The sequence below is a fragment of the Stegastes partitus genome, unplaced genomic scaffold (genome assembly GCF_000690725.1).
Source record: "Stegastes partitus isolate 25-593 unplaced genomic scaffold, Stegastes_partitus-1.0.2 Scaffold533, whole genome shotgun sequence".
NCBI classification, from domain to species: domain Eukaryota; kingdom Metazoa; phylum Chordata; class Actinopteri; family Pomacentridae; genus Stegastes; species Stegastes partitus.
The window spans coordinates 269,043-295,120 of NW_007578264.1; the positions used below are offsets into that span (position 1 = coordinate 269,043).

The 26,078-nt window shown below is 43.2% G+C and overlaps 1 protein-coding gene across 1 annotated transcript in view; it reads left to right on the forward strand.

Moving 5' to 3' along the window:
• The window catches only part of epha7 (eph receptor A7), a 104,808-nt gene that overhangs the window by 4,619 nt on the left and 74,111 nt on the right, over positions 1-26,078 (forward strand). Inside the window, exon 4 of the mRNA XM_008287979.1 lies at positions 17,834-17,989. Within this exon, the coding sequence (XP_008286201.1) occupies positions 17,834-17,989 (156 nt within the window). The remainder of the gene's footprint in view (positions 1-17,833; positions 17,990-26,078) is intronic.

Here is a 26,078-nt window from a genome sequence, read left to right on the forward strand (position 1 = left end):
TAATCTAAATAAAATGAGAATCACGGTGCACCATCAGCACTTCTTCCAGTAGCTCCACTGACATCAAATTGTCCATTCAGTAGTTTCCCCCAGAACAATCTAAAAGCTATTCAAAGTATTTCTATCAGCTGAACAGCAGAGCAATAAGTCCAAGTGTGTGTGACCGTAAAAAAAAAAAAGTGAGATCCTGCCTCGTGGACCTCGGAGTAGCTTGTCTTAGCGCTGTAAAATACATCTACATCATGTTTCAGCTCAGGGGGTTTTCTCTAATGATACCTCATAGTTTAAGCTGCACCTTTACTGTAAAGGTTCAGTGTGCTTAAACTAAAATAATTTGTGTGACATATGGTCCAATCAGTCTGATCTGAATGTTCCAAAGCTGTGGAGACACACAAAAAAATGTTATAAATGAAGATAAGCGCACACTTTGAAAGTCTCCCCTCTAATGCAATTATAGTGCGACACGTCTTCGTACTTAGGAAAAGTGATATTGGAAAAAGAGAGATGTTCAAACTGTCCTCTGCAACCACTACACAGCATACAGCTAAATGATGTGTTGGATTTGGAAATTTACACAATTGTTGCACGTTTAACTGATTCTGTTCAGCAGATCCAACAGGTACTTTGTCTCAACAAATTCAGGCTCCTACGCATTAGTGGTGTAAAAAGGATTTCGAAATATCTGACTCGCCACTAAGGGTGCACAATGAATCTAATATGAATCATGATTGCCATATATTTACATATGAGATCGGCTGCGATTTTGACGCTTGTTCTTATAGAAAAGTCCACACATAGAAGATCCCTCTCATAGATACAACGATTTGCTTTCCACTACGGAAAATCTTACATTAGAATGTCTCACAGTTGCTGCATGAACCGAGCGGGGAGACTAGAGGCTTCTTTGTGCGCACCTGCCTCACCGACGTCAATTAGCATGTAATGTCTTTATCTGTGAATGATATATTGATAAACAGATGTTGAGCAAGTGAGTACAATTTAATTTATATTTTGGTTCTAGGAGGTGTATCCAGGTGAGGTAGATTTGTATTTTTGTTTTTTCTTTGGTGCAAAGTGCATTAGTGCAGTGAAAAAAGTGCTCCGTTTTTTTTTTAAATATTAAAGTGCAAAAGAAACTGTTTGTCCTTTAAAATGAATCGATAATCGTGACAAATAAATCAGATTATCATTTGGGACATTTAACCCTTTAAACACATTTTGTGTTGATTTAATCTCCTGACGTGATCACAGTTGTCTGACACATCCGACGTAACCCGACAACGGAAATCTGATTTTAGATGCGATTCTATCATCTGACAAGCACTTCTAAATTTTTAAGGTTAACTGGTCTATTTCTGCATGTGCTATGATTGTAACATGCGTAAAATATTCAGCCGGGTGGTGGCGGGTGGGTGCAGGTGGAGTGAGCGAAGTCGAGCTGTCAGTCATGTCATTTGAGGAGCCCCCTGTGTGGATGCAAAGGCCTTCTCCCCAAACTTGTTGTGATCCACTCATTCATCACCGTCAGTAAAGAGGGACCCCTTGTCTTTCACTTCTGCCCACCCCCTTCTTCTCCACCCCACCAGTCCCCTGTCTGTCTGTCTTTAACTCTTTGTGTGGCAATCTGTGGCAGTAAATGTCACTCTTCTTCTCTGCCCGCTGTGTTCGTTCAGTGGTCTCAGTGTAATGGGTGTTGAAAAAGGCCAGTTGAAGTGTCCCCGCAGCCTGCGAGGGCTTCATTTTGCGACGAAGTGCGTGTTGTGAAAATAGCGCCCATTCATCCGCTGGTTCTGTTTAGCGCTGGCTACTGGTTGCAATGGAGCCACTGAGTCGTTTAGACAGAGAGAGGGCTCTTGTGGAGGGACACTGGCGTCTTTGTTTCGCTCAATCCCGGGAATGTATGTTGTCCGATTTTGACACATCACATCATTGTGGTACTAAGTAACCAGTGCCTGAGAAATGATTAACTGTTGACCCTTGCCCAAAAAAAAAGGGGAGAGAGGCCTCTATCTGGTGGAAAACTGATAAAAAAAAAAAAAAAAAGGCAGTATCTCACTGCTATCTGTGCATGCTAACAAGAGAATTAATGAGAGGATACAGCATCCTGTAGACGCTGGCATCATCCATCTCGACTGTCAGGGAGTTGGACAGAAGTTAGTTGGAGACTGATTGATGATTGAGCCCCCTGAAGGCAAAAAAAAAAAAAAAAAAAAAGCCTGAGCAGTCGGGGTCTGACCACGACAGCTAACATGTATGGAAGCCACCAGGCAGCCCGGGTAGCCAAGCTTTATGCCTGGAGAAAAAAAAAAAGAAAAAAAAAAAAAGCTGCATTTAGCATTTCAAATGAAGCCAGGAAGCCAAGAGTCAGGAGGTCTTCATACATCTTGATGCTCCCCTGATTGATAAGGTGTGAATTTGATACACCAAATGGCTGTCTTTCACAACTGCTCCGGAGCTTAATTATGCAAATGACAGGTGTGTACCGAATCCGCAGGAGACCCAAATGGACCTAAATCACTCCAGATTGAAATAAATTGGTGATGGATGGGATCTCATCCGATCACTGCCAGTGGTGCGCTTCCTGTGAATAGAAGCATTCTTCCACAGCCCAAGGCTTTTTTTTCTCCTCCTTGTTGTCTTGGCCTGGCAGGTAGCAGTCAGACGCACAGATGTAGTATTCTCTGCCCAGGATGCTTCTACCAATACAGTTGGCAGTGTCCTAAAATTGATCACTTAGGGGGAAGGACTCCAAGACTAAGACGAACAGAGACAAAACTGTTTGGCTCTGACCCGCTTCATGGGATGGCAATTTAAGTTATTTATCAAGTAACATGCCAAACATTTACTGGCTCCGACTTCTCAAAATGTGAAAATCTGCTGCTTTCCTTCATTTTATACCAGCATAGACTAAATTTGTTTGTGTTTCTGGATTGTTAGTTGGACAAGGCAAGATGTTTTTACTGCTTTCTGTCACTAAACATGGCAAAAAATGAAACTTCTTCATGATTAATTTATACAGGCACTTCTTTTTTTACTTGTCAAGTGATTTTTTTGGTCTAAAAATCAAACAAAAGCGTTGTCATATCAAAAAACTGAAGAACAACAATAATATTCCTATTTGAAAAACCAGTTATAAGTGGAATTTTGATTTCTTTTGCATAGAGAAATCTACAAATCAGTGAATTAAATGATTGTTTAAAGTATAGATAATTCAAATTTGACATATCAGTCGGGCGCATGGCAGTTTTCTAGCTATGATTTAGATGTTCAGTGAGAGTCAATGTATTTTGTGACCAAGTACAGTCTCCTAAAAGTTGCTTTAAGTGTTTTATTTCCGATTTCACGCGTTCAAGGATATACAGTGTCTCCGTAGAAACTGGTTCTCTGTACGGAGGCGGACAGAACAATGCAAATAGTACGTTTCTGTCGGAAGTAGAACAATAGTTGGTCAAATTACACCAACGGCCAATAAAAGAAGGTGAAACGTTGCCGCAGAACAGATGTACATGTACTCCTACAGTTCTAATTTCTTCTCATTAGAAGCGACTAAAACCACAGCTCCTTCCTCAGAGGATGAAAAGAGTGCAGAACGTTTGAAATTGTGATTTGGCAGGCTGCGACAAAGAGTATTTATTTTACTTTCACATCCAGCAACCCCCCCCCTTCCCCTTTTTTAAATATACGGAGAAGTAAGAGCAAGAAGAGATTGTTTCCTGGGATACGCTCGCTCGGGCTGCTGCCAGCAGCGCTTTCTGAGGGATCCGGCCTGCCCTGTCAACACATCAAATTAAACACAAATGCCTCATTTTACATACGAATAAAGTTCCGCTGTGAGACTCATTTATGAAGTTGTTTGACTTCTTCTCAAAGTTGATATTCATATTAGCCGCGATATTTCTAAAGCAGAGGAAACAAAAAAGCCGAGCTAATTATTTGCCGCCTTCCACATTTACAGATGTCGCATCGAGGTAAAGGCTGATCTAACAAAAAACACCGCTCAGAGGAGGGCAGGAAGGCTTTCGGTGTAATGGGCCCGTCTCTCACCTCTGCTGATAACCCACAGCTACCGACTCATGCACACATGAATGTCAAGAAATTGATGTAAAAGCTCAATTAAGTTAAACGCTGTAGGCGTTCAAAACACACTGAGGAACATAAAAAAACACAAATCTAATGGAGATATCTTTATAAATAACAGCAACCTTAGTGGTCTTTCCTCTACACTCGTTTGCTCAGTTTTCGCTCTGTTCTGTTGCAGGCTCATGGCAATGTCACAGCTGGTGTAAGCCAGGCAGGCAGGCAGGCAGGCGAGTGCTGTTATTTTCAGTCTAATTTAGTCCACTCAGAAAAGCACCACTCGGCATGCCAGTTGTACTATACGTGATGTAGGACAGATGTTTTATGAAAAATACAACTTTTATGGAATAAGAAATTGTTTGGTAAAGGTTAGCAACACATGGCGAACCAGTGAATTCAAATGGACAGAGGAAAGTGAATCAAAGGAAGTACAGACGACACCGAAATTGACTTGTTGACTCGACTTGATAGGATTATGTCGCTGAAAATTGGACGCATAGACAACAAGAAACAGGATTACGTTTGGCATCGAAGAGAAAGCCTGAATTTGACGGTGACTGATGACGTTAGGAGTATATCTGGAATATGTGCGTTCTACTACGACGATTTTTGATGCAAAACACACAAGTCAGCAAGAAAAGGAAAAAAAAAAAAAAAGGCAAGTGACGGCTTATCGGTATCGAGGTCTTGGAATCTGACCTGCCAGTCCAAATTTGTGACCCTACGTTGCCTCACATGAATAGACAGAATCCAAGTAAACATTCCTCATTCTCACGCAAACAAAGGCATATGGTCGGCCATACTGGTTCAAGACTTTGTAACCCCCACAAAGGGAGACCTCTGTGACTTACCGTCAGATAGCGTTATTTCCAAGGTGGCACTGAGGGCCACAGTTGACCATGCATGAGGTCAGTGAATATTAACTTCATTTACACATGGCTGCAGACCGGCGCAGCGCCACAAAGGAGGCCCGCCGGTTGTGTTTAGTAACGTGAGCACCCCGGCTGACAGGACACTGTCAAAAAGAAGATGGATGATCGCAGCAGTTGACCCCTGATCGCCAGAAGAGTCACCTCTCCGGCCCCCCCTCCCTCCCTCTCCCCGCATGACAAAAGAGCCCTCCCCACAGCGCAGTGGCTCTCATCTCCACTTGCACTAACAGGTTCAGACATCTCCATCGATCCCTGCTTCCATACCTCTTGCAATTCTAAGCTTTTGCCCTTTTTAGCTATCCAAACTGTGGCGCAGATGTCTTTTTTTGTAATTGCTCGCCGGCCGACTGCTCGAGAGGGATGTGATCAGACAGGCGAACTGCATGTCAGAAGACAATGTCTTTGGTGTTCTGTGTTGTGTCCCCGTGGCATGAGGGTGAAAGTGATATGTGACTGGGCCTAGGGTCTCGCCACCTTAAGAGGCAGCGGGGAGGGCCCCTGTTGTCAGTGGAGCTGATCCTCTGGGATGCTTCACACCACCGGCTCTGCGCTTCAATCTTCCTTTAAGAGAAAAATCAATAACTTATTACATAACTTCACACTTTTTTTTTTTCTTTTATTCCCCCCACTTACACCCAGAGCAGAGGAAGCAGAACTTTAAATGTGCTTAGGATGGCTCTGTTGCAGGAAATTCGGCTGTTTCTTCCAGAGAGTTGCCTCAAAATGAATTGTAAAACAGGGAGTGCCAGTGTTTGGGAGTGTTTAGGGCTGTAGTTGATTCAGTTATATGGTGGGGATTTTGAAATGTTTGCTCTACAACAGGTCAGAAAATAGTGAAAAGGGCTCCCCAGAGTGTACTACAGTAAAAAAAAAAAGTGGTTTGTAACTTGACTGAACCGACCCTTTAAGAGCAGTCCCAGATCTGCACAAGCATTCGTTGGCAACCGAGGCCGAGCTGGTGCCTTTGTGTGTCATAGGGAGGCCCGGCCACAGCAGTGACTGGTTTGACATTGTTCCATTCCTTTCTGTCGCAGCTCTGGGACCAGAGGAGGGGTGGTGGTGGTGGTGGTGGTGGAGGGGAGCCTGGACCGCGATGGGCGGGGGCTGGGTTCAGGAGGGTTAGTAGGCATTGGCACAATTCAGAGATAATGCTCAGTTGCTGACTGGGGACATTTTCGGTGGCGATTCTGCTTGGGCTGCAGGGGGCTTTGGATCGGTCAGACCTTTAGACCCCGTGCTTTCATCCCCAGAATGTAGAGTCCTCGCCTCATCTGCAGTGTCTTTTCAGTACGGATCTTTTTTTTTTTAGAGCTGACCACCTCCCGTCCATTAAAGGTAGCTTGCCTGGCTGGCCTTAAGGGCCCACTCTCCTGTTTCCATGTGAGTTAAATGAACTAAACAAAAGACGATTAGGCAGGGACATTTTCCATGTCACTGAGAATCCATTTCAAAAAGCTCACTCCGCATGATAACTTAAAGAAGCAGAGACCTCTTAGGGGAGGACTGTGTGTGGATTCACAATGCAGCTCTGGCAGAGTGAGAGGCTGTAAATTTACTGATGTAATGGGCTTAATCTTAAAATGCCCTTCATTTTCCACCTCTAAATCCGTGCGGTAAATCAGGAGGAGCGCCGAAAGAGAAAACAGGTGTTGGAGTTTGTTGTTTGTCATTTGTATTGCTGTCAGCAGTGACTTTAACGCAGCTGAAGCAGTTGTCTTTGGTGGGATCGTATTACTCCCTACTTTAAATTTCACTCATATCCTTAGTAGATGCATTTGTTTGATAGTCTTGGCTTCGAAATCTTACATCTATCCTAAATATTAGGGTTTCAAGAATAAGCCTGGTGTTATTCTGTGTGGTTCTCAAATCAAATAAAAAAGACAGACTTCGGCCTGTCTGTTTCTGAGATTGCTGCCTTCCTTCCAATACAATAAAGGGGGAATGAATATCATTCGTGGTTCTCAGTGGATCGAAAGGGGACATTTTAGAGGAAACAATATCTTTGTTATTCTGAAAAACTGCAAGAAAATGCTGTCAACTGTTTTATAGGGACTATTTGCACAGCAGAGGCTTGCTTCATTGGGTTAGGGGCAAAAATCTTCGAGTCAGATGATAGCAAATGCAAAAATAGTTCCTGTTTTTTTTGTAATTTGGGGTGAAACTGACTGTAGTTAGCGGTGCTAAAGTTGCCTGTTGAAGGTAATCTGACACAAATATAAACTGAGATTACCAGAAGCGACAGTAATATAGACTCTGACCCGATAAAGCTTTCTTTAGTTTTGCTGTTTAATTCCAAATTGTCCCACTTTTGGGTTCAACTTTTTGGACCGGCTGTAGTATTAGTTTTATCCCCGCAGCAGGAGCGTTTGCTTGAATTTTAGTATAACTTAATCAGTGTCTGGCTTTGATCTTTGCTGTGTACAACCAAGCAAGCACTTCCTTCGGGTTTTCCCTGCTTAGAGGGCAAAGCTGCATGCCCTCCAACACAGTGTAAGGGAATGCTAATCTTCTCTTTGTTTCTCATGGAAAGCTACTTATCTCCCGCTAAGCACAGGTACCTCGGATGAATGGGTCGGTTGTGCGGATGTGTGGAGTGCAGCGGCAGCCAGACAGAGCCATTCCAAGTATGCATGGGGTAGAGGGAGGATCCAGCATAGTATGACATCAGATTCTTTACCCGTTTAATATATGTTTCAGTGGCTCTTTTTAATTCTTCCCCCCCTTTTTTTTTTGGCCTTATTGTAGCCAAGCCTCCCTCCTACTCCTTCCAAAGCCCATGGGAGGTGTTGGAAATGAGTTTATTTGGAAGGGGTTTGACATTGAAACTCTATCTCGGTCCCATGAAGAGATTTTCAGCAGTTCTTTTCCTTTTGTTTGTGTGTTCTGCCACTGTTTCCCCGAGCTGGTTAGGCGCCTCGATTCTCATAGGTAGGAGATTAACATGTCTGCGGGCAGAAACCCAGCTGCTGAGCATCTCTTTCTTTACTGGTAGAAAAAAAATAAAAAGGTTTAGAGCAGTGCATCGGGCTCAGAGGGGGAAAAAAAAAAAAAATCATCAAAACACCTGCTGCTTTCTTTGTTACTCCTGTGATCAGAAACCAAACATGTTTAAATAGCAAAAAAAAATTAAAAGCCAAAAGAATTCTGCGGCATAATATTAAAGGACTTTGAATGCAGTTTAGATGATGCAAAGCTGTAAACAAAATATTAGCAAGCGCTGCAGTAAGCCCAATAAATAACTCATGTCTTCCTTCAAGGTGCACTTGATTTCTCCCAAAAAAAAACCTTTGCAGCCATAAAAGTCCATGAGATGAGATCAATCGAGCTGTCCTTTGGCTCTTAAAGTAGAAGGAATACACTCAGCGAGGATTTTTCTCAGCTCTACCTGTCTGTGCGGCTCTGAAATTACTCACAAGATATACTGCCTCTTACATTGCAGGGGAAAACACCACAGGCTTTAGTCCATAAAAGAGATGCAGCCATAGTTCAGCATGCATAAAATGCCAGTAAACAGAGCCTGATGAATGTCCACACCGATGCCTACCATTTATTGAGGCAAAGAACATAAGTCACATCTAATAAGACCAACGCACGTAGGCCCTGGGCTACATTAATGCATAAGAAATAAGCTCCGTGTGAGCTATTGACATCCCTCTCTATAGTCCAAACACATGGTCATGGTCCTAATTGTATGCTTTGAAAAGTGGAAAACATAAAGTAGGAGTTGGGCATTTAAATAGCATTTCATGGTTGTCTGAACATCCAGTCAGACACAGGACATTTTGAAATAGCCAACAGAGAATGTTTATGGCAGCATTAACATTGAATTTAAGTGTAATAGAAGCGATCGGACATGTCGGAGGGAGAAAATGCCTCTTTTTAATTTCTTTTCAATTCATTTACAGAAGCCCAAAACACAGCTGGCTTCACTTTTCTGGTCACATTAATCAGTTAACAAGTTACCTGTTCTTTAAACAGGCAGTTTCACATTGAAAATCAGTTGGTTTTAGACTCCAAACACCTTGTACACCTGCTTGTGTTTAGCAAATATTTAACATTTGAGCATCTGCAGATTAACCTGCCAGGGAGAAATGAATTGCGCTGCCAGGCCCCAATTAACCCCCCGTTCCTCCCACTTTCCGGGCGATGCGTCTGGTGTTCCTACGCTGGAATATTTTCCAGCCACAGGTTTAATGTGTGAAAACTTTAACACTTTAGCACATTCATTTTGGAGTATACACGTTGTGCTCACAACACTCATAAACTAAAGGGTTTGAAAAGTTTTTCTGTCAGGGCGCCAAGAAGGAAGACCTACTTTAAGGGTCCCACCACTTTTGGGTTTTATTGGTGCATATTTCCAAATTTGCACAGACTAGTTGACACACAGGAAAGCTTTTGAGGCCCCCGGAGTTCTGGAGGTGCAGGGCAGTTGCCCGCTTGGTTGGTAATCCGGCTTCTTAGAATTTGGGCTTCTTTTATTACATTTGAACCCGCCACGATAAAACATTCTAGAGCCACCGACTAGCGTTTGTTCTAAAGCTTTTGACCGTCGTCTCCCATGGCCCCTCCTCAGCAAACGGAAATTGCTAAGCTAGAAAAACATGTTGGCGTAAGGAGGTAGGGTTGTTACGAGAGTGCCATTTTGGAATTGGTGCCAAAACTCTGTAATCAGCTGCAGAACATCGAAAAAAAATACAAGAAAATCTCAGAAAATACAGCCCCCCCAAGTACGCGGAGAATCACGCAGACAAAGGAAAAGACACCGAGAGGAAACCTGCTCATAAACGATCGGCGACAGGCTCCACATTGTACCACGTCTGTGTTTACAGCTGATATTTATAAAGACATTTCCCTATCAGAGCAGCCTCGACCGTGGCGAGCGTTTTTTTTTTTTTAACACGGAAAGCAATGGTGTTTTTTGAAATAAGAAAATAAACTGTTTCCTTTATCACGCTTGACCCGTTCCACCTGGCATTCATCAGCGGCCGGGCCTGCATGTTGGTCCTGTCGGCTGTTCTCCTCCCTCTGCCTCTTTTATCACTCTAATGGGGTGCTATCTCCAGGCTGCTCTCTCCGGGTCTCCGCAGCCCTGCTCGGCTCCCTTCAGCACGCATTCTTTCCACATCCATCCCGACACACGGGCGGATTTAACACATAATCAGGCCAGACGGGAGGGCAGCGGGAGAAGAAGGGGGGAGGCCCGGCCCTGACAGGACTCATCATGTGAGGACCGTGGAGACAGAAAGGCCCACACTAGTCATTCTCGCTGTGGCTCTGGCAGTCTGCGAAAAAATACAGGGGGAATCTCCCACATTCCCACACTTGCAGCTCACTTTTAGCGCGTCCGCAGCAATATTGAGACAGATGGGGGAGAAACTCAATATCCCAGCTGCCCTGCTCGGACCAGCTAGTCCCCTCCGTGCTCAGTAGTAATAAGGATTGCAACCTTGATTGGATTTGTGGGTTGTAAGCAAATAAGGAAGCTTAGTTTCCAGTTCTTTCAGGACAGGATATCGTCAGAAGTTTGTCGACACTGACACCAATACAGTACACGGGATTTGTGATAAAGGAAAAACACCTTTTATACCGCGTCTGCTTTTCTGCAAGCATAAATCATCATCTGGCCACAAGGGTTCCCAGTAACAGCGTTATGAACAGCCCAATATGTGCTCATATCATACACTCTGCACCTGTGTGAACACATCCATCTCTGCAGACATCAAGAGTCACATAAATCACATCTTACCGGCTGTTCTTGGTATATGACAGCTGATCCTATAGACAGTTAAATAATAGTTGTAATATAGTTTCTGCTGCCACGTGACTTAAAAAATCTCTCTCGTCCGATTCCGACCAGTGTTGCTCCTTTACTTATTCCTGGTTGCACTTTACCATCCAGCCCCCGTAAAATACACAGAAAATTAAAGGAACAAATTTGGAATCCAATCTGTCAGCAAAGGCACAAGATTAAGTGAGTGAGAGAGGAAAAAAAAAAAAAAAAAAAAGTGCCATGGTTCGCCCCCAGACTAGTGAAATAATTATTTTCTATTTTGGCCAGAGAGGGGATATGTCGGGCTGTCGCATAAGGAGTCGCTGCCGCTCTCTCTCCTCCCTCCCTCTCTGTCCATCACCCCGAGTGTCATGACACTGGCAAAGCGTGAGCGAAATTGGATGTAATTCAAGAATGTTAAGAAGCTCAACTCGGACGAAAAAGAAATAAACCGAGATCTTATGAAAATACAGAAGTCCGTTTTTTTTTTTGGTGTATGTGTGTCTGCATAAGATAAGGAGACTTTGTTTTACTCTCCGGGACAGAGTCTGCAGTGATTGAGACGGCATAGTCACAGGAGCATTTGATTATCTCTATCCGGCTACTCGGAGGACCTCTCCTTTCTCAGGCTTCTCTTCCTCGCTCTGTGTAAAATTGCTGACTGCAGCTTGTCCCCCCACACATCACTGAATGAAAGTGCTTGACCACTGGAAGGGAAATTACAGATGCTGGCTCTGTAGCCTGCCGAGGAACTGGCTGGAATGTAAGACTTGTATTTTTTTTTTTCCTCCCTGCTAAACCTCAACCCGCTTCTCTAAGGACTGACTAATTTCTCAGTGTCGTAAATAAGCCTGCTGTTGTGTCTGCCACTGAGCTTCTTTAACGGGCCCCGTGTCAACAAGCGCAAGCCGACAGTCGGCCTTTATCTGTGCAAGAAGAAGACCAGACTTACATAAATGGGCCTTTTTCCAAAGAGTCACTCTGAAACACTTCATCCCTACAAATGTAATTACACGTTGGGCTATAAGTCCTCTTGTCAAAGTCGGCGCAAATAGTAAAGAGTCTGGGGTTTGGTATAATGTTTTAACATGTTTGTGTGTCAGTGTTTGCCGGTGAGGTGTCAGTCATTTTGTCAGGCGTAGAGCGCTATCGGGTGAACAGACTCGGTGTAATTGCTTCATAGATATTTCCGCAGAAAGAACAAGTTTGCTGCAGGGACAGTCGACAAAGAGCCTCTCGCTCGCTATCAGCCCCATCTCGAGCCGAAGCAGCGTCTCTTCGGCATCTGGTGCCAGGGAAAAAGGGGGAACTCGCCAGCAGCGAGTCGGTGTGCGCGGCTCGCTGGGACAGGAATGCCGGGACGGGACGGCTGTGTTTGTACTTGTCACTCAATGCGCTGCCGGTGGTGGGGAGAGGTGCAGAAACACTTAGTTTCCCGTGTCATACAGCCGTTCGATTTTTGAGGCCTCATTTGCCGCCTTGTTGCTTCTGTAAACATTTCCGGGTGCCAAACCCAGTTGGACGCACTGATAAACACATAGGCTGTCACTGGGGGAAAGAAAGAAAAGCATGGGGAATGAACCATGTGTTTGCTTGTGAGCTTGAGTTAAAGGGCAAGTCCGGTTTGGGGGTCTTGTTGTTTGGGCCAATGTGATAACACTGAACGCATCAATTTCTCAGATTTAGAGGAACACGGCAACAGTGGAGCCCAATGAGGTTGGACAGTCCGACAGGTGGTAAAGCTGTAAGGGCTAATACTGACCATTTTAATGGGATTAGCTTTTGGTCACATTACATTTTTCTGGTCTTTTCTGTCCATTTGCTTCCTTGAAACGTCCCACTTTCTGCATGTGCTTAGCATGAAATCCGTTTTGATATGAAGGCAGTAAAAAGTCTTTACTGAGATCAGAAGCGTTGAAAATGACATTCATGGTTAGGCAACATTTCTGTCTACCTGCCTTGTAATAGGTCACTAAATCTTGTTTCCTAAAAAAAAAAAGAAAGCACCTCTTGGTATGAGCAGTGTTTTTGGTACACGGTTCCTGACAAATACTCATATAATTAGACCCTTAAGTCCGCGGATGACAAAGACATCCCCAAATTCAGTCAGTAAAAACTGCTGTAAAGCCAAAAGGACACGACGCTTTATGGATGAATTTTGAAATACAATGAGTCTCCTTCTCCCCATCGCCAGGCGGAGTGAGGTCTAAAAAAAAAAAAAGTCTAAATAACAGCCTTATAACAATGAGCCACTAAACACTGTTGTTATTGAACGCCACCAAATCTCATGCAAGAGAAATGAAGCAGAACAGATGCTGCATTTATTTTAATCGTGGCATTACCCGGCGCCATCTTCATGGAATGCACTACGCTTGGCATGCTTTGAAAATGGCGGCGAGTTTAATACAGGGACCTCCAGGGTGGAAAGGGTTAAACTAAATAGAACGGCTTTAAAAGGTTTGTTATCATGACATTTTTATAAACATATTTTTTATTTAATTTAATTTTAAAAAACTACAAAACTTATCTGAGAAAAAACCTGATCAAGAAGAAAGGGGTTACATCTTATTTACAAATGGAATTCAAGCAGTTGGAGTTCAATAAAAAAAAGAAAAAGAAAAAAGACAATGGTAGCTGCATAGTTAAACAGTTCGATGCTGGTTGGTGAGAAAAACCCCCACAGGTGAAGTGGTTTGCTGAACAGATGGAGGAGCCTGTGTGTGCTGAGCAAAGCCTTTTCGGCGAATATCATTTTTTTTTACATTTTCACAAGCCTAAAACAGATGTTGGTTTATGAAAATCGCCACTTATAGTTAATATTTGATGTGCAGTTTTGGAGGGTACCGTGAGTTTGGTTGTTGGAATCAGTATTGACCCCATAAACTGCTAGCGCCCGTTCAGTTCTTTCGGTTCAACCACGCGCTTTACTTCAAGGAACACGGACAAGTGAGATATTGTGGGATTTAGGAAGTCTTTGTCTTTGCAAAAACAGCAGCAATCTTGTTTTATTTTGTATGTGCTGGGTGTTAACAAGAGCAACTAAACACAGCCTGTGCAGTCATTGTGATTGCTGCCAGTTGGGCTGTGCAGCATTTTGGCTGTGAAAGTTAGAGGATTACAAATAGTGTATAAATTATTAATACAGACTTTTTTTTCCTACTGTGTGTCTGCATCACCTTGAGCTTTTCTGACATATTCATGAAAAACTATAGGAGTTTTTGTTTTCGCTCATGCATATAGTCAAAATGGTCCAGAAGCTACAGCTATTTAAATGTGTCGTTTTAGGTGGCAAAGTGGAAAAAACAAAAAAACTGAACAAGCATAACTCCAATAGAAATGCTGTGACAGATGCAAAAAAAAAATATATATATATATATATATGAGTGAAACTGTAATAACCAAAGTTATCCTTCAAAGCCGTGTTTAATATCCAATGCCTCCCTCTCAAAGGCCTTGCACTCGTCTTAATCTGCGCTGTGGATCCTCTTGTCTGCTGGAGTGGAGGTCGCGGTGGGAGATAGCCTCAGTCCCAGTCGGCTTTTCCTCCCCTCTGCACACCGGCCACCCAGCAGATGAGCTTTCGGAAACCCAAAGGCAAACAGACATGCCGGCTTATCGGAATGTTTAAAAGCCCAGCATGGTGGGCGAAAGCTGTGGGATCTGGCCAATCTTTAACTCGCCGGAGAAAGCCCTTCAGTGTCATTATCAACATCCACGTAGGGGGGGGGTTGAATGTGTTGACACTGTGTATCAGATGCTGCAACCAGACACGGCTTGCTTTGCTGTTTGTCAAACCGTTATCGCTCATCAGAACTGTACATACAGTAAATAACCGCAAAATATGATGAGTAAGCACTTTGGAAGGCTCCGCGGATGCGTTTCGCCCGGTCAGCATTCGGGACCAACCGCTCGCAGCGTCCTCGTGGCTCTGTTTTCAATTACCGGCTCGAAAAGGTAAAGCAAGATTAAAGATAAAATCATGTCGTTTTTCCCCTCCTGGAAAAAAAAAAAAAAAAGAGAAAAAGAAAGAAAAGGTCTTGTTTCACAAGGCTGTGGCAGCGCGATAAATAGAGAATGACAGGGCTTTCATGTAGCTGAAATGGGGATACCCTGAGTCTCGGCCTCGTCTTCGTGCCGCTCTGGAAGTGTTAAAACCACAACGCTCTGATTCCCCCTGTCCTTCTTATTCCGGACCTGTCACAAGATGTGGTGGCCGAAGGAAATTTAAAAAAAAAAAAAAAAAAAAGCAGCAGAACCGAATTGAGATCTGATACAGGGGGGGAAAGCCAGTATGAAAATCATTGCTCATTTCCCCCAGTGGCTCATGAAAAATGCATTTTTTTGGGGGGTATAATTTGATAGTTTGTGTGCAGAGCTATTCACAGAAGTATAGATTTCTCGCAGATTGTTTAGGAAAATCATGTGGCCTAGATTTGCAGTTTTTTCGCCAGGCTTAGCCGTGTTTTGCACACACAGCCGGCCAGTGTGGATTAAGCTGACTCCCAGGCTAAAATAGCCAGACCCCAGAATAGACATTTTACGCTTTGCGAGTGTTTAAACATTAACCGTGTGATTCATAGTGAGGTTGCTATGAATCACTGTATCTGTTTTACATTATCCTTTTCTGTCTTTGTCATGACTTGCTTCCGTGGCTCGTTCGGGACATGAGAACAGTTTAAGAAGAATGATGGGTGTATGAATTAGTCGGGTTTAAGGACATAATTCCTAAATTACTATTTCACCACACAGGCACATTGAGTCTGTCTCCATTAGTCATATCAGCAGCCTTGGGTTTGTTTACCTGCATGGTCAAAGGTAAGACATTGAAGTGATCCATGCGCTTGTACTTGATGTGTATTCTTATCTCTGTGCTCGATGGAAGAATGTTTCCTCTCACAGATAGGACTTGTTATAAACAAGTCGAACCCCCTCGCTGACCTGAAGATTCATCAGAATAAAAATAGCCTTGTTATTTTCCCTCTCAAAGTGAGAGGTTGTAGTTTATCCCAGGGCGAATGCTTCATCATGAGATCTGAAATGCCGTTTCTTGGCTCAGCCTGCTTGATGAAGCCCAAGGGGGGCAGGTTCGTTCAAATACCGGCTGCATCAAGATGTGAGCGGAGTGGTTTGTTCTGTCATGCCCTCTCCATGATGGGAATTCAGGTCTGATCTGACTCTCTTTCAGACTGTGTTTGCACAGGACTAATATCACCTCCAGACATTCAGTGATTTTTAATGACAGCTGAGATCATCAGTAAATGTGATCCTGTGTGAACCGGGCTCAGCTGGGATATACCGAATAAGAAATGCTGCGAGAATCTTATCCTCTTTAATTTCTGGTTAGGGATCCTTAAAGTCTAGATTTTCTTTACCAACACGAGCCATACGTGACCCAGGGGCGAAAATGAACTGTACGCTTCCACTGACTCTTTCTTTTCATAACCACTGCCAGATATTCTGCTAATCTAAAGGCAATACGTCTGTGTGGACTCTCAGGCAGCGAGGTCATGGTGATCCTGAGAGCTTCAGTAGAAGGCAACTGGATTTCTCTTTTTAGGTCTTGAAGACTGAAGATTTCTCCTCTCATCCAAGAACTGAAGATGGGTGAGAGGTGACATGTCTTGAAGTACAGAAAAGAAACGCCCAGTTACCCTCTACTGAAGCACCTTGGACTATTCTGATGTTGGTTTAACATGTTAGTCTCGTGTCTAAATAGGCATCCTGTTCATTTTTCCATTACCACAATCTTCTACATCAATTCTAGCATGAATTAAATCAGATTGAAAGCAACTGTACATGCGCTAACACACAACTTTTATGAATGATGTTTTAAAAAACAGTTCAAGATGTCATTCAGTGCCACCTTCGACTGCAAAAGATGAACATTTTGGACAACAGCATAACAGAAAATATTTTGCAGAAATGCTTCAGGATTTGGTCCGATGATAAGATCAGAGAGCAAACTCAAGTGTCATACAGTACAACATGCCTTTTTTGTCCTGTCTAGTCTTGCATATTAAATGCCAAATATCCACGTCTCCTTCTGTAACAGTGTTGGGATGTCTGAAAAACAGCCGTGAGGAATTTTAATGTAAAAGTCAACCCTGTCTGAGTGATACAAAGCAGTGGCTTCACAAAAGCCAGTCATGTCACTGAATTGGAAAATCCGATTAGAAATTGGACAAAAGCTCATGTTTGTCTTCACTTTGTATCTCCAGGAGTTACACTCTGGCTACGTTCACCAACAGACGACTGCGGTCCCAGACCTCCTAGCCTCACAGCACTGAGAGATGATTTTAAAAACTTGACAAGAGAAATAAAACAGAAATCATGTGATGTTTGTCAAAAATGTGTTTTTGCAACAACACGGGTTTCAAAACATCTAAGTTGGTTTGGCTGTACTAACCAAATGACACACCTGAGGGCTTTTTGGGGCACCTCACAGCCAGGATGCTGCATTTCCATGTAACACAAACATGTTTTTTTCTTTTCTTTTCTTTAAACGTCCCTGACAAGTAGTTGGACAAGAAATGGAAGAATTTGAACAAGAATTTGTCCAAGATGTTCTTAAAAGTCCCGTCAGCACTCCTGTTCATACTGAAGGAACCCTCTGTGCCACTGGTTTCCTATTGAGGGTCTGGGGCACAAGGTGTTGCAAGATGATGAATTGGACAGGAAATAAGACAGGTCCTACTACATAAACATTTTTTTTGCCCAACTCTGTGAAGCTTGACCTCTTCTGGCCTCTAACAGTTACTAGAATGAATCAGTCTGACAGTTTTGAAAGAATAAAGAGTCTTAATTTGAATTTAAAGATGGTCACACTCCAAAAAGTTCCCCATTCCGTCATCTTTTTAAAAAAAGATTTAGCGCTGCAACGACCAGTCGATTGGCAGCAAATTATTTCTGCTTTTACTCTTAGTTGGACAAAACAATACCTCTAAAGTCGCCACCATGGGCATCTTGTGGACGACACTATTCATCAAGGAAATAATGTGCATATTCATTGGTCGTGACACAGTGTTTTTTCTTTTTTTTTTCCCCCTTTCCATAGCGTGCGGTCGTGGTTTCTACAAGTCCTCGTCCCAGGACCTGCAGTGCTCTCGCTGTCCGGCGCACAGCTTCAACGACCGCGAGGGCTCCTGGCGCTGCGACTGTGAGGACGGCTACTACCGAGCACTCTCTGACCCTGCTTCTGTGGCCTGCACAAGTAAGTCTATGCCATGCCCGTTGCTAGGTAAACACACAGCTCGGATTCGCTTGCATTTAAACAGCGGCACATGCGAGAGGAGAAAAAAAACAAAAACAAAAACCAACACGTTCAGCCCAGACCTGTTCAGTCAGTTTGCAGTGGTCTCATGAAAGCCCCAGATGTGTTCCATAGCAGCTCCCCCTGCCTCCCAGTATGTCATTATAATTATGTTTGCAGGCTTGCGTGTCTGTTTTCTGTCTTAGCTGGTTGCTAATGATGAGAGTAGCAATTTGCCATTTCCCGTCTGAAAGATTGCAATTACAGTCGGCAGCGGCAGCCCATGCAGCACCCTGTGTCTTCATTTGTCCTGGCTAGTGTAACAGTTCGGTGACAGCCATTGATGGCTTATTTACACAGGGACTCAGTCTGATGGGTGGGGCTCATTTGCTTCCAGATCCATTCTCAAACATGTTTATTTCAAGGTGCAGGTAGATGTATTTTTTTTTTGGTTTTTGTCTTTGCCTTCAGCTACTGTGAATGGGGGAGTGGCACACCACAGCAGGGTTATGTTGGTGCTCTGCTTTATCTCTGGAGGTAAACAGGACCCCTAAACATAATCTCTGCACCTTATCTGTGTGCCTTCTTTCTACCGATAATGTATCGCGGGAGTCCCGGATCGGCCCAAAGGCTTCCGGCTGTTTTTCACGTAACACTCCTGTCGTTCTTTCTTTTTTATTTGACGTGTCTATTAAGGAGAGCTGATAAATTAGCGTTTCAGATTGCAGTAATTTAGTTTGTACCATTTTTCTGTTGATTAAAGGCAACAAAATCAGATATGCATGTGTAGAAAAATATGCATGCCTGGTCCACATCCTGAGCAGCGCTGCTTTTTCCCTGCGCACCCAAAGTAGGCCAAGTCAGAATCTCTAATGTGTGTGTGTGTGTGTGTGTGTGACAGAGTGAGACTGCTGGTGAGATATTATGCAAATAGTAGAATTTTATAGCACTGCATTGGCTTGTCTATGCATGAAATCAGAGAATCAAAGAGAGGATTTAACGGATTGGAGTTTGGATTTAATGTCGTAAATTCCATATGAAAAATGATTCTTTTTTATTTATGGTTGTCTGTAAAGCAGCTTGTTGAGCAACAAATCTGCCTCGGCCTGATCCCACACTTTTTTTCCCCCCTCCCATTTATTTTAACATACACAGGTATGCTGAAGTTGCCAGAAATGTCTGCTTCGCTCCTGAAGTTTTTTTTCTTTGATTCTTGAACTCCACTGTGCTGGTTCAGTAGTTGTTTTTACATGTGAAAATACACTATAAGGAAACACATATTTTTTTAAATTAATAATTCTGAGTAAGCTAGAAGTTTGCAGGAAAAAATATATTAAGACAGCTTAGATTTGATGAAATCATCTGTTAATGAGATGGGATTTTTCTACGAACAATATCTTCCAAACATCTGCTTATGCACTTTAGCCGGCTGTCTTCCTCTCAACGTATGACAAATTTGGAAGAAATGCTTGCAGCATTCGGGTGTGTCTCCAACTGCCCCCTTAGTGCACGAGCAAGATCAGAGAGTCAGCCGTTTCCCTTTTGTCCCTGCGCTAAAACGGTAACAGAGCTGGATTTAAGATCTCCGAAAAGAAGCAGAATCGACTCTCTGCGTTGTGTTGTGTGCTGCTGTATTCTCATGTAATCAGTCTAACCTGCTCTGAGCATATAGTGTAGCTAGTTAACTGTACAACAACATTATTGTACCACACTGCAGTGTAGAACAGAAATGAAAGCGCTACACACAACTCAAAAAAAAAAAAGTGAAAAGAAAGTGAACCATGATGTAACAGCTCCGGCTCCAGCAGCACCAACAAACACAACTGTTAATGAACTGGACTTTCATCAAATTAAAATTTAATTCCTATGTTGCGGATTCTGTCAGTATATGGCTTGTTTCATTTTCAAGGCTGGATTCTTGCAACTGCCCCGGGGCCCCAGACCCCCGAGTGCCCCCCCCACCCCCACCCCTCCAGTTCATCAGTTGTCAACTCATGAATAACAAATTTGTTTGTGAATATGCAAAGCTGAACATCAGCTGAAATGATGGGTGAAGCTCAATGTCCAGGGAGCGACAGGGGATAGTGGTGGGTGGGATGGTGGGGTTAATGGAAGCCAAAAGCAAATATTTGCCCTGATTAATCTGGCCAGTGTCATTTCCTGCTTGTATGAAACAGGAAACATAATAAATAACTTTATTTATTTATTTTATGATTTATTTAGTACAGATGCACTATGCATAAATAAACTGAAAACAGCTGTCCAGTGCAAGTACTGTAGTTGCATAGTTGATAGCAAATGCTAATTTGCAACACCCGTTTGTGGAAAGGCTTTTATAAGACTCAGAGTAGAAACCTTGGATGCATTAAAGACAACTGGATATAAATGGCAAAGATGAGCCAAAAAAAGTTTCTTGCTTTCTACGTTTACCTCTACGTTGTGTAGCCAACTGCATTTGTGTTTCCTCCTCTTGCTCCTCTGTGGGTTTCTGCTCAGCTCAAAGATTGTGGAGATGTCGTGGAAAGTAAAACGGGTTTTTTCAGGCACTGGGGAAAAAAAATCCACAAATTTAAAACTTAGCAAATTGAAAGATTCAAAGTAATCGTAATAGAATGAATAAAACCTGAACTTGTTTGCAGTTTGAGCTGTCCTGCCATCATCCTTTATACTTGTGGCCTATTTGAGAATTTATTTATTTTTTTAAGTTATTTTTTTGTGCCTATATTTAATATTAAAGTAAGAGAGACAGGAAAGTGGGGGAGAAGAATGGAGGGAGGTCGTGTGGGAAAGGCCCATGAGCAGGATTTGAACTCATGACCTCCACATTGGGACTGTAGCCCTGTACATGGGACGCCAGCTCAACCAGGTGAGCTATTGCGGCGCCCCTATTTGAGAATTCTTAATGGGATGGACTTTTTTTTTTTAGCTGCAATACCACGAGCTACCACTTGGAACATTTGGCAGAAAACCTGAGTGGTGGAGCAGTATCCAGCTTTGTTAATACTTCTGAGGTAGAAAAAACAGGATTGAATCTTGTCACGAGACAGACTCACCAGAGTCCAGATGTTCATTTCTTCACTCTGACTTCACACCTAACGCTGTAAAGTGATTCACTACATGCTGCTGGATTGCAGCCAATGTGAGACACCTTTTCTGCTGTAATTCAGGAAAAATGTTGATATTTAGCGAGTTAGCGTATTTAATTAGTATGTGCCAGACCTAAAGTCCGTCTCGCTCCCACCGCCCGCTTACAAGAGCATTAATGTGCACAGGACACATTGTAATAGTGTTGTGTAGCTTGGTCCGAGCCACTTTGTTTGTTTCCCACTTACAGAGCCAGAGCTGGGCAGGAACACTGGATATTATTTTACCCACAGAACGGTCAGCTTGTGGACCATTAGATATTCACTGAATGAACAACAAGTATCAAATTAGACTTGCATAGGGCACCTTTAAATAGCCTTGTCAGAGTCTTTTCCAAAAAAAACCCCAAAGAAATAGCAATGTTGAGCTCATAAGCAATAAAACATACTCGTGCTGAATTCAGCAGACTCAGGGATTTTGCTGCTACAGCAAAATAACAACTTTGTGGATGGTGAATTATTAAGCTGCAGTTACTTGAGCAATGTGTGGGACAGGTATGCATTAGATCTGGATATTGCAGTTGGTCAGAGAATGAACGGGTGCACCTTTCTTTATAAACAGAGATAAACTATGGTGAAGTCTAGCTTGAACAGAAAATGTCCATTTCAGCAACGCTACTGTGGTATTGGCATCTTAAAACTAGCGCGGCAGCCTCTTTCTGGACTTGTTGAAGTCTGTTGAGGTCTTTTTTGTCTTTCCAGCGTCTCCTGAATAAATTCAGTGGCTGCAGTTTGAATGTTAAAATTCTTTCCCAAACTTAGCTTTGTCTGTTTAACTCCATTCACATCGCCGTCCGACACAGACAAGGACATAACTCAGGCTAAGCAAATTTGAGGCCGAGCAATGACCACAAACCACCAATCTCTCAGTGTTGCACGGAGGCAACCATACAGATCTTGTTCTAAAAGACAGGTCCATTACTCACTTCTCCAACCATCCTAATCGGATGTTAACGCTTCACTCTAACATCCTCCACTGATCAAGGGCAGGACACACAAGCATTTGGTAAGAACAGGATAAAGTTCCCACTTCTTTGCAGTGTCCTCTGGCTGTTCCCTTCTGGGTAATCACCTTGGCCAAGTAGTGCAGTAATTACTGAAGTTGCCTAATGCACAGTTTCCATTATTCATTTTCATTAACTTTGGGTCTACACTTGGTGACCCCATACCATTATATGTAAATATGTATTTTTAACTTGTATGAATAGCTTCGCCCTCCTCCTCATTCACCCAGCACAATTTTTTGCATGGCTTTCTGTACGTGCATTTCCTCATTCATCGCTGGATTAAGTCAGTGTGACCAATAGTCACTGTGATTTCCTTTTTTCAAGCCTTATCCAGACCAAGAGTGAATAGTAATTGAAAATGAATTTGCACTGCCTGAATAAATAGCTTGATTGACAGATTTTTTTTAAATAGAGGTTTGTAAAGCTACCATATTGTATGCCTTTGCAAAACAGTGAGATGGATCTCTGGCACACAGAGATTAAGGATGTGTCTTTGAGGATTTGAGAGGAAATGAGATGAAGATATAATGTGGGGACATGAAAAGCCAAATCCACGCTGAATAGAAATGAAGAAGAAGTTCCAAAAAAACATAGCTCCAAATACATTGTTTCCCCATGTGGTGTGTGTTGAGAGAGAGGGGGGCGGAAGGGAGAAATGCTTTTGTTTGTCGAATGTTTGTCCAAGCCATTCATATGCAAAGTTGTGAGAAGATAAGGTATATGCGGATGGCCATCGGGCGGCATTTTCTCCAGAGGCAAGGCACAGACCGGAGTTGTTGACAGGTTGGGGAGCTGGGCATCAATCATGCAACAGCTGTGAGCGGTGCTGGTGCAACCTAGGGCCTGAAAGGGGCATTTGTGAGCAGTCGTCTCCTCCTCCCGGCCCCCTGCCACTCCCCTTTAATGTGCCACCTCAACAAGTTGACGTCCGTCAGGGAGTCCAAACTGCCTGGGGTTGCTAGGGGACTGTTAAAGAGCTGCAGAATGGAAGGGCTAGTGTTGCTGCCAGATAGCAGAACCACGGTTAAGCTCAGTAGGAGTAGGAGTCAGCTTTCTACAGTACATTGTAGGCTTATGGATCAGTTGTGGTTGTACAGTTTTCTTTTAAAATGGGAATATTACGAGCATTTTAAGTGCACTGACTTTCATCCATTATAGAAAATCTGGGCACACTTTTGGCCTGTCTGATGGTGTTGTTCCCCCCTTTAGATCTTGTAGTAATGTCACCATGTTCTCACATTTCTGCAATTACTTTTCCACAGAAAGGTCCAAAATGAGCCCCTTTTCTGTTCATGTCTGGATTGAAAGTGGCTCCATTCAAGAGTATGCACTACAAAAGCATTTCGTCAACTGCATTCTTCAAATGCTCAGTCTTGATTTTAACACAAGGCCTTTTCACAGAGTAGGAGGCGGGGAATTTGAAGGTAAAATGCAAGAAGTATGACATTTGTTAAAAGCGTAATAACAAGCAAGGACAACAAAGAACGCCTTTAGTACTGAAACTGAACCAAAGAAATGCATCAAATTAGCATGAAGTACTTGCTGCAGAAGTAATCTAAGGCCTCTGGGGACCTTTCACATATGGGGCAGATGTCTGCTTTGGGAAACATGTAATGGCATGGTGATATGATAATCCAGCTGTCACATTGGTATGCACAAGGTTGAAATTTTTGGTAGAAATGATGGGTTGACTGTAATAAACCAGACTTATCCTTTAAGCTGTAAGGCCCATGCCCTGGTCATGCACATGAAAATTCAATGTAAATCACTGTGTGTTTTTTGTGTCCAGTCTGTAATTAGATGAGGCCATGCAAATACAGCCAGTTCACTCAAAACAAGAATCACAAATGCTACCACATGTAAGCGCATCTACGACATCTCAGAGGCTTTGGTCATTGTTCAAAGGCGGATGGTTTCACAAACATTGCTGGGCATGGGAGACCCAGCACCGTGTCGCTCCACCAAGTTGGAACTTGATTTGTGTATTTTTTTGCATATATTTCAGCAGCCACATAAGAGAAAAAAATAAATAAATAAAAAACTCTCAAAGCTCTTAGCTCATGCATCTGAGGTGCACAAAAGAGTTTGCGTATTGTTCTAGCACAGCCTTAGCCATGCTCTGCTTTAATTTTTTATTCCCGTCCACGTGCCATCGTGCCCTCTCCAGAGATGGAGACTGAAATGGAATTTCGGCTTGCAGCACGCATTGTGTGCGAGTAGCAAATCCAATATTGAATTCAGTGTGGGGTTGAAGTAGCACTGATATTTTGGTTATGAGGACAACGGCAGTCGAAAGACCTTTCTGCTAAAAAAAAAAAACTCTTCTTCCGAGCTCTTTTCCCTCTTTGGCCCTGTCTTCCCTCATACGGGTTCTGCTGCAGCCACATCAGTAGAGGCGAAGTCACAGGGTCACAACACACATTTGTAGAGTGAGGATTACCTCATGGGCGATTTGAATACCACTCACCCCTGCCGCCCCTCTCCCCACAGCTCCCCAATTAGACCACAGCCAGCTAATAGGCTGTGGAGGGTTAAGTTAGCCCCGAGCACCTCTCAAGGCCGATAAGCGGCAGATTCTTCCCTCCTAAGCTTGGATTTACTCAGGTCTTACAACTCTGCACAGAGTGGAGATGGGCTTTGAAACATGACCTAAAAACGATCTGCTGCTATACGTTTTCTATACGGTAGATTATTAGATGTTGTAGTTACTTCTTGCGCAGCTGAAGTCTTTTTTCTCACAGCTTTTACACATGGGAGTTCAGGTTCTGCTTCAAAAATCTATGTTAGCATGCAAACGCTGTAGCAGGAAGCATCAACTATGCATGCACATATTCCGCATTTATGCACAACAACAAAAAATACCCTCGCACACACACATGTTCACCCATGCTTGGTCACAGTGGCAGAGTTGGAGGGAAGCTAGCAAGTGATTGAGACATTTCAGGCTGTGGGGGCTCTGGCAGGCTAATCCGTGAAATGAAACTTGACTGGGAGGAGGGGTGAGAGGAGAGAACACGAAAAGATAAGACAGAGTGGGGGAGTGAGAGACAGGAAAAAAAAAAAAAAAAAGAAAAAAAAAAAAAAGAAGAAGGAGCGCGACAAGCCCTTGAGCTATAAGGATGAGCAGACAGACAGACAGACAGCGGAGGGCTCAGGATGTGGTGCAAATCTGTGCTGCAGGTGACGTCGGGGCAAGAAGAGGTTCGTGTTCCTGAGTCCAGACAGAGCATTTTTTTAGAGAAACAAAGAGGCGCCGAGACAGAGGAAGAATAAAGAGAGCTGAGGTGTTCAGTATGCTTCAAACAAACTTGGTTGTGTAATATGTTTCTCTACCATGTCAAGGGAAAAATGTGTACACCTTTTTTTTTTTTTTAAGTGGACACCCTCAAAGGCTGGGCAAAAGGCATCCGTCGTCTTTCTCTCTCTGCTTTTATCGCTCTCTAAGAACTTGTGTCTTTTGCTCGTCTTCGCAGCCTTGACACGACAATCGACACCATCCATTCTCAGCATTCTCGAAAGCCGTCATTGTACGATGGGATGTGATAAATGATGAAGACGGCTTAAGAGAGAAGTTCAAACCTCGCCAACTCCCACAACTCTGCACACGGTTAAGAAAAGTTACAGAACTCGGAAGTTCCAGTCGTCTGTCAGGCACTTCATTTCAAACCTACCGAGGCCTTCACAGACCAAAGACAAAGCTCGTATCTCAGAGTCTGAAAAAAAAAAAAAAACAGGACAAAAGACAAAGGTCACGCAGATCCAGGGTCAGTCTAATCTAATTTCCTTTCGCCTCTTGTTGCCAAGAAATCACTGCTTTGATCTGTGGCACCTGAGACCCGACTGAGAGTGGCACGAGTGAAATGAGATGTTATCATTGCTTTCTGTGGCCATGGAAATGGC